At 33.3% G+C, this 13921-nt stretch overlaps 1 protein-coding gene across 4 annotated transcripts in view; it reads right to left on the bottom strand.

Annotated features, from left to right (window-relative positions):
* Window positions 1–13921, bottom strand: part of Grik2 (glutamate ionotropic receptor kainate type subunit 2) — a 600544-nt gene that overhangs the window by 375278 nt on the left and 211345 nt on the right. For all 4 annotated transcript variants that reach the window (XM_050120166.1, XM_050120163.1, XM_050120164.1 and 1 more), the window contains exons 3-4: window positions 13731–13898; window positions 10350–10607 (exon numbers count right to left, since the gene is read on the bottom strand). In XM_050120166.1, coding sequence (XP_049976123.1) covers window positions 10350–10607; window positions 13731–13898 — 426 coding nt within the window. The remainder of the gene's footprint in view (window positions 1–10349; window positions 10608–13730; window positions 13899–13921) is intronic.

The following is a 13921-nucleotide window of genomic DNA, read 5'->3' on the forward strand; positions in this document are numbered from 1 at the left end:
ACAGAACCCATTGAATGCAGTTGGTATTTTAAAACAAGAGGGCACAAAGTTGAATAGGTATTGAGTGAGCCGACATATTTTTGAGATGCAAAAGAAAAAATAACATGACTGAATTACAATGAATGAAATTCTCAAAGGGTAAATTTTTTAAAGTGTAATGCATGTGTGTATGTAGTTGTATAATATTTATTTTTGTATGCGTATAGGAACAATCCAGCAGAGAACTAATTTCTACCATGAGTGGCTTAGATGTGTCTGCAGAATATAATATATAAGTATATAAGGCATGGAGAGACAAGTAACACATGATATCACTTAGAGTGGGACCACTTAGGAAAGCTAAGGAAGTTGCTTTAAGAGAAAAGAAAGTGAAAAGATAGTTTCCAAAAACCTAGACGAGTGAACAGGGGCAGATGGTAGTTATCAGAAACTGAGAGTGGAGGATGACCCACAGAATCATCTACGTGGGGCTCACATAATCAAGTTCAGGTCTCCATGGGTCCACATGAGGTCCTCTGTGTCTACATTAAGGCTCTCAGCTTAATGGTTTTATGGGATCCGCAACAGGAAGAGCTGGAACATCTCTGACTCTTTTGCCTACACTTGGTACTCTTTTCCTCCAATTGGGTTGCTTGCCCAAAGTTGATATGAGGACTTTCGCTTGCTTTATTATTACCTTCTTTTGTATTTTTGGTTGATGTCTCTTGAAAAACTCCCGAGTTCTGAAGGAAAACAGAACAGGGAAAGGGGGAGTGGATAAGGGAAAGAGAGAAGTGGGAGCAACCAGGAGGAGTGCAGGGAAGGGAAACTATGGTTGGGATGTTCAAATGAAGGAAGAATCTAATTTCAATTAAAAATAAAATGATGCATATCACAAAATATCTCACAAAAGTTAGATTTTCCCAAAAGTTTTCTTCCCATATGAAATAAACACCTCATCTAAAAACTATCATTCTCTTTCCTTCTCTTGTTTCATACACTGCTATTATTTGAAAATTCTACTTCAGACATTCTCATGTTTATTCTAGAATAAACATCCAGAGTTTATTAAAGTCTTAGTTCACATGTCACCTTCCTAGTGTTTCAAGAGATATTTTACTTGTATTCCCTGTATGTTTTTACTCTCTTCTTCATTATAATACTTATCATGGTGAGTAGTGTAGAATATATACTATATATTCTACATATATTTATGACAATATGACATATATATGTATGTATACATATACATATATTAATGTGTGTTAGAAACTTCATTGGCATGTTCGTTTGTTTTGTTTTGTTTTCTGTCTACTCAATCAAAAACAATGCTGACACAGAATAGATATTTTATAATTATTTGTATGGTAACAAATAAAAACAAAACAAAACAAAGATAGCAGAAAAATGTATAGCTCAACAAAATCAATAAAAAATTTGGTTTTCTGAGAAAACAAACAAAAAGAGTAAGGAATTGAGTATCAGTGACTGAGAATGAGACATGAGAAGGAAAGTATGAAGACTCCCAGGTTAAGCTGTAGAGTTTCATTTTTATATACAACAATATAAAGAATCTGTGAGGTGTATCATTGAGACCATTAAAGTTTTTTTCTTCCTATTGGGCTGCACAGAGAGGGAAACAAACCAGGACACGAAAAAAGGGGAAGGAAGCAATTTATCCTTTTCAATGTGTTTAAATCTGGGAAAGCTAAGTTTAAGAGAAACATTCATTGTCTTCCTATCATTGCTAGAATTATTGTTCTTCACAGTATCTTTGTCTTACTTAATCATCGCTGAGGCTTCTATAAAACCTCTTTACAATTCTTTAGAAAAGTATGTATTTTATATATAAAAGATTTTATATTTGTCTTACAGTGTGACATTTTTTAGAAATACTGAAAAATTTAAAGATTTTATCCTATAAATATATCTAAAATAATACCATGTAATTAGACCCTAGGAAATAGTAAGTAATTTTGTGCTTTTAAAATTGGGATTAAAAAGAAACCAAAGTTCAAACATAACCAACAGTGTAAACCGTACTATGTCAAACTATGTAATCAACTATATCCAAATAATTAGGTTGAACTTGTAACTGCTAATTGTATTTGAATTTGGAATTATAGAATACAGCAATTATAGCTTTGTGTTTAAAATGTACAACATATAATCATCTTAGACCTAAATTACCCCACTCCCTAAAATTATTTGATTCTGGAACACAATGCAAAAATTGCTATATTATTCAAATTAGTATCTTCTAGGAATATATATTCTTAAATTAACATATTCTATTAATTCCATGTTTGGTATTATATCGCATTTAAGTGTAGGGTTTAGATAAAACAAAATATATTCTCCTCTATTAATTGACTTTTATCAAACTAACCTTAAAATACCTTAAGGTACACACACACACGTGTGTGTGTGTGTGTGTGTGTGTGTGTGTATCAAAGTGTATAAATATACTCCACCCAAATTAATACTAAAATATTGACTTTTGCTTAACAGAAAGTTCTTGGGCGTCTTTCTCCTTGATAATTATATCATAGAAATGAATTAAAGCTTAAATTGTTAAGTATTTGGAATCCTAAAATAGGAATTGACTTTCATCCCTAACTAAACAAATTTACATTTCTCTTTTTAGGCCTTCTCATTTCAATTCATTTCCATGACTGTCCACTCACTAGCAGAGCTCTGGTCTCTCTTATACTATGAAACTGCCCTACTTTGACACATGATAATTTTTATTTTATCATACTTCAAAGACATCCATACAGAAAGTAGAAGCCAATGGGAGTTCTATATGCTCACAGTAATTCTTTGTTAATATCTTAAAGATATGATGCAGGATATATTTATGATACAGGAGGTCCCTTAATAAAAAAGCAAATAAGTCTTTTTAATTGATTTTTTATTATTTTTATTGAGCTCTACATTTTTCTCTGCTTCCCTCTTTGCCCCTCCACTCCCTTCAATCCTCTCCCAAAAGTACTTATACCTCTTCTCTTAAGCCTCTCTTCTTCCACTAATCTAATTTTCTACTGTTTTAGACAGATACAGTTATTGCTTTAATACTTCTTCATCCCTTCATACCCAGTCTGCTCAGTAACTCTGGAGTTTGTTTGCTTTAAGTATTAAAAATCTCTACTCTGTTGTCTTATTATAAACTCCGTTTTAAGCGAAACACTTTCCTTTTACCAATCTGAAATTATTTTATTTGTTTTCAAACTATTCCCATCTATAATTCTGTATCCCTAATACATTATCCACAATGCAACTACAAAAACTTTACTATAGATAGTTCTGATCGTACCATAACTTTACTAAAAATAATGACAAAAATGAATTTTAAAGGAAGCAAAATAAATTCAAATCCCATGTCATAACATTATTCAGTACAGTGGGTGTTGAGTTCCAGAACTGACTGATTAGGTCTATATCCAAGATCTATATTCTTCTGTAACTTGCCAAATTACTGCACATAGACTTTCTATAACAAAAATGGTAGCAGTAACATTTTCTTCTTCACACAGTGTGTAACACATAGCTTCTCAGTTGCTACAAGTTTATAAGCATCTACTATATATGTTCAGTGAGGCACTTCTATATTTCATGAATCATGTCAACAATTCTATGGAGTATACATGATCTTCAACTAAGAAATCCCCAGACTCATGATTTTGAAGGACAAACAACTTATTGAAGACTATACAGCAGTGCCATTATCAGCTTTATGAAACCAAAGATCATAGCACCCATATCAGTTTCTGTTTCTAGATCCTTCTGCTCTAGCTCTCTTTCTTGGGACATAATCAGAAATTATATGGTCATCTATGAAACACTTAGTTGTGGTTTGAAAGGTACATTTATGTCATACAAACATCACTGTTATAACCATACAGAGGGATTAGGACAGAGAAGTCAGATAAGGATAAGCAGAACAGTACATCAGAAGCTCCTGGTGATCTATCTTTATTAGCCTTTTGTCTGTATTTTCCCTCATCTTACTTTCCCCCAAATCTCTCACAATGAAGTGCCTGCAGTCCCTAATAACCTGGCTTGCTTGGGCATCTATACATTTTCATGACACCTTGCCGTTTTTTCTCCAGCTGAAATGCTTTTACTTTCTCCTACTCCAAGAGTGAGTGAGAAAACAGAATTGCAGAGTTTCCTCAGCCCTTCCCAAGAATCTCTGAGCTCTGCTGCTGAGCCCTCATACATATTACATTGTCTTGCCTCTCTCTGAGGTACTGTGGTCATTGAATCTCCTCCATGTCTTTTGCTTCAGCTCTCAGAGGCATAGTTTTATTCATAATCTTGTGCTCTCTGACCCAAGTGATTTATAGAAAAGGGTCTATCTATGATTGCTTGAGTAAATAGATACACCTTTAATTATGATTGAAATGTACATAAATGTAATTCACATTAATTTTATTTTGAAGTTGTGGAAGAAACTATGTGTACCTCAAACCTTTTACTAATCTATTAATATTCAGTAGGCATTTCTAAGTTACTAACTATATTTGGCTTTGAGAAGATTATCTAACTCATTGATGTCCACTTTTTTTTTTCTGAGCAATTTACACAAGAACATCTTCATGTCTTCAGACCATAAGTTATCACTAAGATACATCTTTGAGTTGAGCTATTTTAGAAGCTTTTAAGACTTAGAGTCTATTCTATTTAGATGAAGATTTATTCATGATAAATAGAGCCAGGAAAACCAACACACAGTGAGAGTTACTATGGTGCTTTTAGGATAAATTAGGAAAATCTTTCAGGTGTTGTAAAAGGGACCAGATAAGCCTTTCTTTGAGGGAAGTAAAGCCAGATAGTCTGTTTGTGAAACTGTGCACACACAGGTATGTGTATCCTATGGTCAGGAGCTGGCTAGAATTAGAGTTTTCCATCTGAACAGAACAATATGTCTAGCAACTGAAGGATTTTTAATGGTTTCATTGTAAATTTTCAAAAGTTAAGTGAAATATTTAAATTCAAATGACAGGAGAGATTCAGAACCAAGGTTACTTGCAGAACTTGTCAAATGTTTTTGGTGACATTTTAGAGCCAAGAAGACAGTAAAGGGAGTATCAACCAGAATTTCTTTACTAAAAAATATTCTGTACTCACTCAAAAGTGGATATTACATATAAAACAAAGGATAACCAGGCTGCAGTCCACAACAAGAGGATGTATGGATCACACTAGGACAGGGAAATAGATAATATTTCCTGGGTAAACTGTGTAGGGGAGGAGATGGGAGATGAGAATTGGATGGCCCAGTTGGGGAGGAATAAAGAAGGAGAGCAATGAAAGAAATATGTTGATAGAGGGAGCCATTATGGGATTAGTGAGAAATCTGGTACTGAAGAAATTCCCAGGAATCCACAAGAATGAACCTAGCTAAGACGCCTAGTAATAATGGAGATGGTGTCTAAACCAGCTTTCTCTTATATTCAGACTGGTGACCACACTAATTGTCATCATAGAACCTTCATCCAGTAACTAATAGAAGAAGATGCACAGATCAACAGCTAAATATGGTGCCAATCTCCAGGAGTCCAGGAAAAGAGAGGGAGGAGAGGCTATATGAGCAAGGAGGGTTCAAGATCATAATGGGGAAACACACAGCTGACCTGAACTAGTGAGAGCTCATGGATTCTGGACTGACAGCTGGAGGCCTTAAATGGGACCAAACTAGACCCTGTAAATGTGGGTGACAATTGTGTGGCTTGGCCTGTTTGTGGGACCCCTGGCAGTGGGAGCAGGACTTATCCCGGTGAATGACTAACGTTTTTTGGAGCCCATTGCTTATGGCGGGAAGACTTGCTTATTCTAGATTCCGGGGGTGAGGGGTGCACTTGCTCCTGCCTCAACTTGAGATGGCAGTCTTAGTTGACTTCCCATAGGAGGACTTACCCTCTCTCTGAGGAATGAATGGAGGGAGGGGTGGAGGTGGGGGGAACAGGAGAATGGGAGGGAGGGGGAACTGGGGTTGGTATATAAAAATGAATAAAAATTTAAATTATAAAAGGCAGAAAACAAACCTCTAAGTGACGTGTTGAGACATGACTATCAACAAAAATTGATTAGATTGAAACTGAAATTGAGAATTCAGTTAGATCACATAAGATTAGTAACAAACACCATGAAAGATGATACATCTTTTGACCTAAAATAGCACAACATGAAAGACAGTAGATTTGAGAGGTCAGAGCAGTGAACAAATGGCTACTGGAACTTGATTATGAACCCCAACTCAGGAAGGAATTGAGGGAGATATTCATGTTTCTAAGGCTGCTGCTGGGCAGGAGGCCTAGCAAGGAAGCTGGCCAGATGAAATGATAACCTGTTTCCTTTGGGACTCAGAACATTGTTTCTGAAGATTAAGAAAAATAATTTATGACAGAATTTACATAATATCTAAAGCATGATAGCTCATCTGTAGTCATTCCTATCCCCTTACTTCTTTTCCAATGTGTTCCAGTAATTTAGCAGCAAGTCTGGGATAGAATCCTAGGCTTCTGCTTACCAGATCAGAGTTCTTTGTTAATGGACTGCTGATCTATAAACAAAGATGAAACACAGGAATTTTTAAAAGCAAATATTCACAATTTATCCTGGAATTGCTTACAAGCTGACAGCTATTCAATTTATTTTTAGTTTATATTTAAAATGAATCATATGTTCCAAAATGACTGACAGAAACACAGCTTTGTTTCTGAAGCCAATTCGTTTCCATCATTTTTGGACACCATTCAGAGCTATAACAGACTTTTGTGGTGTTTAAAAGCATTCATCCAGGACAACAACAAATGCTAATTATCATAAAAAATAAATAGCTCCTGCTAACATCATTTTAGGAAGTTATCCTAGTCCAGAAATACATCTCATGTATCATCCATCTGTTTTGGGTGTGGGAGCAAGAATTGGATGAAATTATCATGTACCAAACTGGACAATACAACAAAGCGGAAATGAATATAAATAGGAGATAGCATATGCAATATATAGGTCTGGAGAAAGGAATAGGTAAATGAAAACAGCACATGTATATCCTTCAATAAGCAATTTATACACCAGTCCACAATAAAACCAATACTATTTATCTTTATTTGTGTGACTATAGGAGCCCCTTTAAATCCACAGTCCTGACTATAATTATATTGCTTCCAAAACTTCAAATTCTAATCTACTCTATTTGAGCAATTTACAGGATTTTTTTATAATTCTATTGGTAGAAATTTGAGGCATCAAATTATATGCAGCAAATTTTATATACTTAGGAAGGCACTTCAAAAAATTATATAAAAAATGAAAAGCAAGTTCTCAAAAATAAAATTGTAAACCTCAAAGAAATAAAAATTCTGTTACCAATGTAACTAGTTAATTTAAAATAATACAAATTTGAATAATCAAGTATTCATAAATGTCATGTAGAAGCATGAGGGTGGAATTTTTGCCCCTCAATTGGCATAGGATCATACCTATAACTGCCATTGCTAAGCAACAGTTGCCTAATCAACGTGTGTTAAACTAAATGTTCCATAAATACATAATTTTTATTTTTTAAATATATTATTCTTTAAATCTATAATTTCTTTGAAATTAATATATATATATTATTATTTATAAAATTAAATAGTTATGAAATGTTTACTTAACTTCCAAAATAAGTGAAAAAAGCATCTTCTCTTATGGGCAGTAGATGGATTTTGAAACAAGATTTTATTCTTTATCACAGGCTGTATCACTTGGACTTGATCTATATCCCAGGCTGATCTTAAACTAGAGGTAATATGATCCATACACACTTTTGGATTACAGCCAAGACGCAGTACCATGCATAGGTGTAAAGCTTTAAACAAAAATTTGAAATGTAATCCACTTAATTTAAGGTCAAGATCGCTACAGGAATGTATTTAATTGACTATATATATATATTTGTTTATTTAAATTTTTACTAATGATGGAAATGTTAAGAATATTATTTATAGATTAGAAACACTAATTGCATGTGAGTCCGTGGAGGCCCACAGATGTGAACCTGCTCCCCCTTGACTAAAGCTCAGAGAGTTTGAGCTAATATTTTTCTCTTCCAGAGTTATTGACAGCAGGTGTGGCTACAGCAAGAGATCCTGACCTAGGTTGTGGTTAATTAGTATTTTGAATATAGAGGTGAATCTGCCCACCTTGCTATTCCTGCTCCTTCAAAGGAGATTGGCAGGAGTTTCCAGGGAGTAGGTGCCTCCAGGATATTTGGTCTATTTCTTATATTATGTTAATGAAGTCTGCTGTCTTCCCCCTCCCCTTCTGGGGTGAAGTATATAAGCATGTGGAAAATAAATGTAGGCGGTTTAGTATTCACTGTATTTCTATCCTGATACTGTTGTGTGTTTATGTCTTTTATTTCTCTCACATCTCTGTTCCTTTTGCTTAATAATTTTAACCTTCACGCTCCTACCCCAGAATGTGCTAATCTCAGTTGAGGCTGGGTCCCAACAGATGTTACCCCAATGTGTGGCTTATGAATGAATCTTTTTACCAATTAGAGATCTTAACTAATTACAAATTCTATTGTTTGTTTGTTTACTTCTTCAAGATGAACATTTCCACATAAATGAAGAGACATGGTATATCTATTTACACTACAATCTTTTGCAAATTCCTTTCTAATTATAAACAGTGTGAAAATAATAGAAAAAGTAGAATGCTATTATATATGTATATATAAACATTTATACATGTAAAATTAGGTATGTATGCTGTTTAGGCAACATATACTCAAATTTATTGAGAGAGAATACAAAAATGACTGCATCCACTTTCTATATGTGTGCCTATGATTATCTATGGGCATAAACATGAGCAGACTAATTTGTATCTAAAGATTCTCCAGGCATTCCAAATAATGCCAACCCAGGAGCGCTGGTAGTAGGCAGCCTTCGCCTTCTAGGAGAGTTTAACCAACTACATGAAGGGAATGATTAGGGAAGAAACCATAATAATATTAATAAATCTAACTTAAGCTAAAAGATATCTTAAAACTACTTTTGATTTGAAAGATTTTATTGATAAATGTATAAGCTAAAATTAATAAGAAATATCTATATATTTTTCAACAATTTAAAGATTATTAACTTCTAATATGGCTAGGTCTTTCTTAGCTCAGTGAAAATATGTTTAAAACTATTTTCATTATTCTTCCAACCCTGAAACTCTTTGTTCTCCTATCAGAGTTCCTATCTGTCCATTTGCATTGATAATTTCAGTATGTAATGGATAAATTTCTACACAAATTTGTGTTCGTGGCAAGCATACAAAGTGAATGGGAACAAAGCATGTTCCTGCCATATTTGGGGAGAACTTAAATTTCAATTAATTTTAATCTCAATGTAAATTTGAAGGCATAGCAAAATAGACCTAAAATAAATTTTTTGCATCTAATTTAAATATTTAGAATACTGAAATTTTTCCTGAAATGAAATCAATTACCATGATAAACATAGTAATTACTTTGCTAAAATAATTGTCAGCAGAAAACTACAGGTTTGATTTTACTGTTTATTTTCTGATGTTCTTTGAGACTTGTTTTAAATTAATAATGTAAGATAAAAGTCAACCATTATTAATAGCCATTAAAACAATACTGTACAGAAAATATTTCTTAAACTATCTTAAACAGTGTCATGAATAGTATTTCATTAAATTTTATTTGTAATTCTATTTTCTAAATTTCTAATTGTTTTTACACAGAAGTAGTCCCCAAAATCTTAAATATTTTGATACTCTCATTTGTTCCACTGTTTAGAAAAACAAAAGTTTAAATTTCAACATACTACTTAAAGATACTTAAAGATTTGTATTTTATTATTCACTATATCCATAATTTGCATAAAACAGATAAAATATTATGTCAAATTGTAAATTTATTGATGCTGAGAAAATACCATGGAACTTTGCAGTAGGAAACCTCTCAATCTAACTAAAATCATTTTAATAATAATTTAATATGATAAACATATTAATTTTATTTTCAATGTAGGATTCAAACTCCTGATGCTTTTTTTTTTTATAAATTACTACATTCTGGGTGTTTTATTTTTTTTTACTTTTTTTATTTTATATATTCAAAGAAAATATATTTGATTGGGTTGTTATTTTCTGGAGCAAGTGTTGATATTTGGCTCCAATACCTTGTAGTCCTTCCACATAAACCCAACAATAAAAATAATAATAAATTAACGAACAACAACAAATTTAAACTAATAAAGGAAAACAAAGCACAGAAGACCGAACAGAAAGCACCTGGGATGCACTCCAGAATGTAATGTACCGAAAGCGGCCACAGAGGGCGCTGCTCTTACCAGTGCTGTCGTCGTACACAACCGTGACTGTTTTCCACTTGAAAAACTGCACCAAATCCAAGATGGCTCGGCTAAGGGAAGAGAAGTCTGGGTAGAGACTGACGTAGAAGGAATCCTTGTTGTCGGACACCTGGTGCTTCCAGCGGGTCTGTATGTGAGGAACCCCCAGGGCATTACAGATGGACTGGACTGCATTGGCTGATGAGCTGTGTGAAGGCCCAAAGATAGCAGCCACGCCAAGTGACAGCTGATCACAAGCTGAAGAGGAGAAAGGAGTCTGTTACCGAGGAGGGGAAAGGAAGGTGTGAACCGCTATTAAATTCTAAAAAATTCTTCCTGGTAAAGATCTTTTTTTCTTAAGTATAACTCTGCACTTCATTAAACATATATCTATATATACATGCATATATACATTTGTATATGTATTTATATATGAGGTTAGAATTACATCATTCTTTCTTTCCCTCGCATCTCTCCAAACCTTCTGCCACATTCCCCCTCTCTCCTTAGCTTTTAAATTCACATCCTCCTTTTCTTTAATTTGTGTGTGTGCTCCTAAATACACAGGTAAAACCAGTTCCATTTATATAATGTTACTTTCATGTATATTTTCTAAGTTGACCATTTGCTATTGTATAGCCAATAGGTATGCTATTCTCAGGGAACAGTTTATCCTGTTCTCAGCCTTCCTCGATGGACTATTGTTAGGTCATTGTCTAGGCTGAGGCCTCATGAATTTATGACTGAATATTTTCAGTTTATAAAAAGAAAGTTTATGCAGTCAATTTAGTAGGAACTAAATTTCAAATAACTCTGTAAATAATGTCAAGGAATGGTGGCGAAAGGAAAAAAATAAAAGAAATATTTTCAGCGTAAAATGTGTGATGCATGAATACCTAAGCATGGGCACATTTAAAATTAGGTAAAATTTAGTTGTAAAAGTCACTTGCTTATGCTTCCCTTAAGAATTCCATATTACATAAATAATCTGATTTTGACATACTGGTTACGATTTTCCAAATAATGATCAGAATTCTAAATTAATGAAAGACCAATTCTGAAATCACAATCAAACTGGGATTTTAATTCCTATATTTAGAGACCAATGACCTTCCTTTACTTGTTTTGTGACAAATCAAAATTCAATAAAAGGTGAAAACACTTGGAATCTTTTTGGAATCTTTCTATGCTTTTAAATAACACAGGAGTGCTTGTTTTGTTTTTGTTTTTATAATCTATTTAGTTTTTGAGAACTTGTTTTCCTTTGCTGCCCAGGCTGGCCTCATCAGCATGTTTTTTTTTTTTTTTTTTTTTTTTTTTTTTTTTTTTTTTTTTTTTTTGCCTCCAGAGGAGTTAGAACGATAGTAGAATTGTGCCACCTGCCTAGCTAAAAAGAGACTAAAAGTATTGTATGAATCAATTAGTAATTCAGTTATAAAACAGTTATGAAGTATTCATGAATGGAGCCTAGTAGTATAATTTATGAAATATATCAGAAAAATCCAAATTTAACATTTTGTTTCTTTTTGGATTAAAAAGATTAAAAATACTTTTAAAGGTCTCAGTTGATTATTCTTTTAAAGTTAGTCATTAATGTCATGATCATTGTGTACATTTGTAGGACAGGAACTCTATCAGATTCAAAATCCACTTTGGATCTCTTTTCCTTTATATATTTCTTTATAACCTAAGCAATAACAGCTCAGCATAAAGATGCAGAATATAGAATTAACCCTTTTTACAAGTGACAAAGAAAGTTACTTATTTGAGTTTTCCTAGATCTTGGCCAGATTACAAATGAGTTATTAGTGGATGCTTACTCTGTACATTTCTTTCTTTTTTAAAAAAAAATCATGTATTTATTTATTATGTATACAATATTCCGTCTCTGTGTCTGTCTGCAGACCAGAAGAGGGCACCAGACCTCATAGATGGTTGTGAGCCACCATGTGGTTGCTGGAAATTGAACTCAGGACCTTGGGAAGAGCAGCCATTGTTCTCAACCTCTGAGCCATCTCTCCAGCCCCTTACTCTGTTCATTCCTTAGAACATTTTATAAACCACTTGACTTTATTACCTAAGAATTGTACTAGGGCATTCCCTAATAGTATTCTGTTTGCTGTCAGGAAAATCCGAGTCTATAATTTTACACCCAGGTTTTGAAGTCACCATGAAGAAATCTATTAATATTTTATCTGCATTTTTCTCCTCCGTAAGATTCAGTCTGAATGCTTTACTTAGCCCCAGAGTTTATTCTTCCTTTAATGGGAATAATCATGAGCTATGCTACTAATAAATGCACTTGTCTTGCAATTAATGACTTAGCTTGCCTTAGTCGTGACAAACAGAACATTTTACAGTCAACTCTAACCTTTTCCCTCCAGTCTTTTTAAATCTTTTATCGTTATGACATGGATCTGAAATGTGGAAACTAATTTGCATTCACAAAGATATGAAATCAAAGGGCAAGCAGAATATGGCTTTGAAAAACACAGGTTAGCATCTGGGAAAAGAAAGAGACTTTTATCTTGAGCAGCATTGTACCTTATCAACAGTCATTAATATTAATATACTTAGAAGAACATTTCATCAAATTAGAATTACAAATAATTATATATCTTTCCATAGATGTGAGGTAGCTAGTGAAACGATATTAGCATTACAGAAAGGTAAACAACATTTTAAAGTATATAGTGACAATAAAGGTTATTTTAGTACTCTCTGGCAATGTCTATTTCATAAAAGGTAACTGTGCCAAAGATAGGACCTGCCTTTTTATGATATCATCTATGTATATAAGAAAAAATCATCTATGTGACAATATGTAAATATGTACCCATCAAACAGATTCACTACTGATACTGCTGTTTGAATAATATATGACTGGATAATGGCTCATTTTTTAAAATTTGCTTTAATTATTTTATTTATATTTTTTTTTGTCCACATGTAAATCTCTATACCACATGATTCAAGTGCCATCAGAAGCCAGAAGAGGAAGTCAGGACCTCTGGAACTAAAGTTACAGATACTTGTCCACTGCAATTCGGGTGCTGAGAATTTAGCCTGGGTTCCCAAGAAGAATTCTTTTAAAATTGAATTTATTTCAGTTAATTTTTAAAAAGTTTAATAACAATGCATAGAGATCAGTAGGGAAGAACAATATATCTACCACAAATTTACTTTTACTTACTAGTGTTCTTTTTTTTTTGTAAAAGCTAACTACATCAACGTTTTCTCTAATAAAATGCATGCAGATATTAAAGACAAATCATTCCATATTAATGTTATTAATAACTTATTAATTACATAAGGGAACCAAGAATTCTCTTAAGCACACCTAGAAATCTGAATTCTAGAAACCATAGTACATAGTTTTACCTTTTTTAGATGCTTCAAAACTGTCATAGAGGTTGATCTTCTGGGTATCATAAGTTAAAGTGGTATTGGGCAGCAGAGTCCTGTTCCTGTTGATTGTGTTCACAGCAAATCTGAATGCAAGTTCTTCAGCTCCCATGGGGCCAGACTCCACATATTCAAATATACCACCTAGCAAAACAAGAGAACAATTG

Source organism: Alexandromys fortis, unplaced genomic scaffold (assembly GCF_014885135.2).
Source record: "Alexandromys fortis isolate MF-2015 unplaced genomic scaffold, M_Fortis_MF-2015_v1.1 scaffold_141, whole genome shotgun sequence".
Taxonomy (NCBI): Eukaryota; Metazoa; Chordata; class Mammalia; order Rodentia; family Cricetidae; genus Alexandromys; species Alexandromys fortis.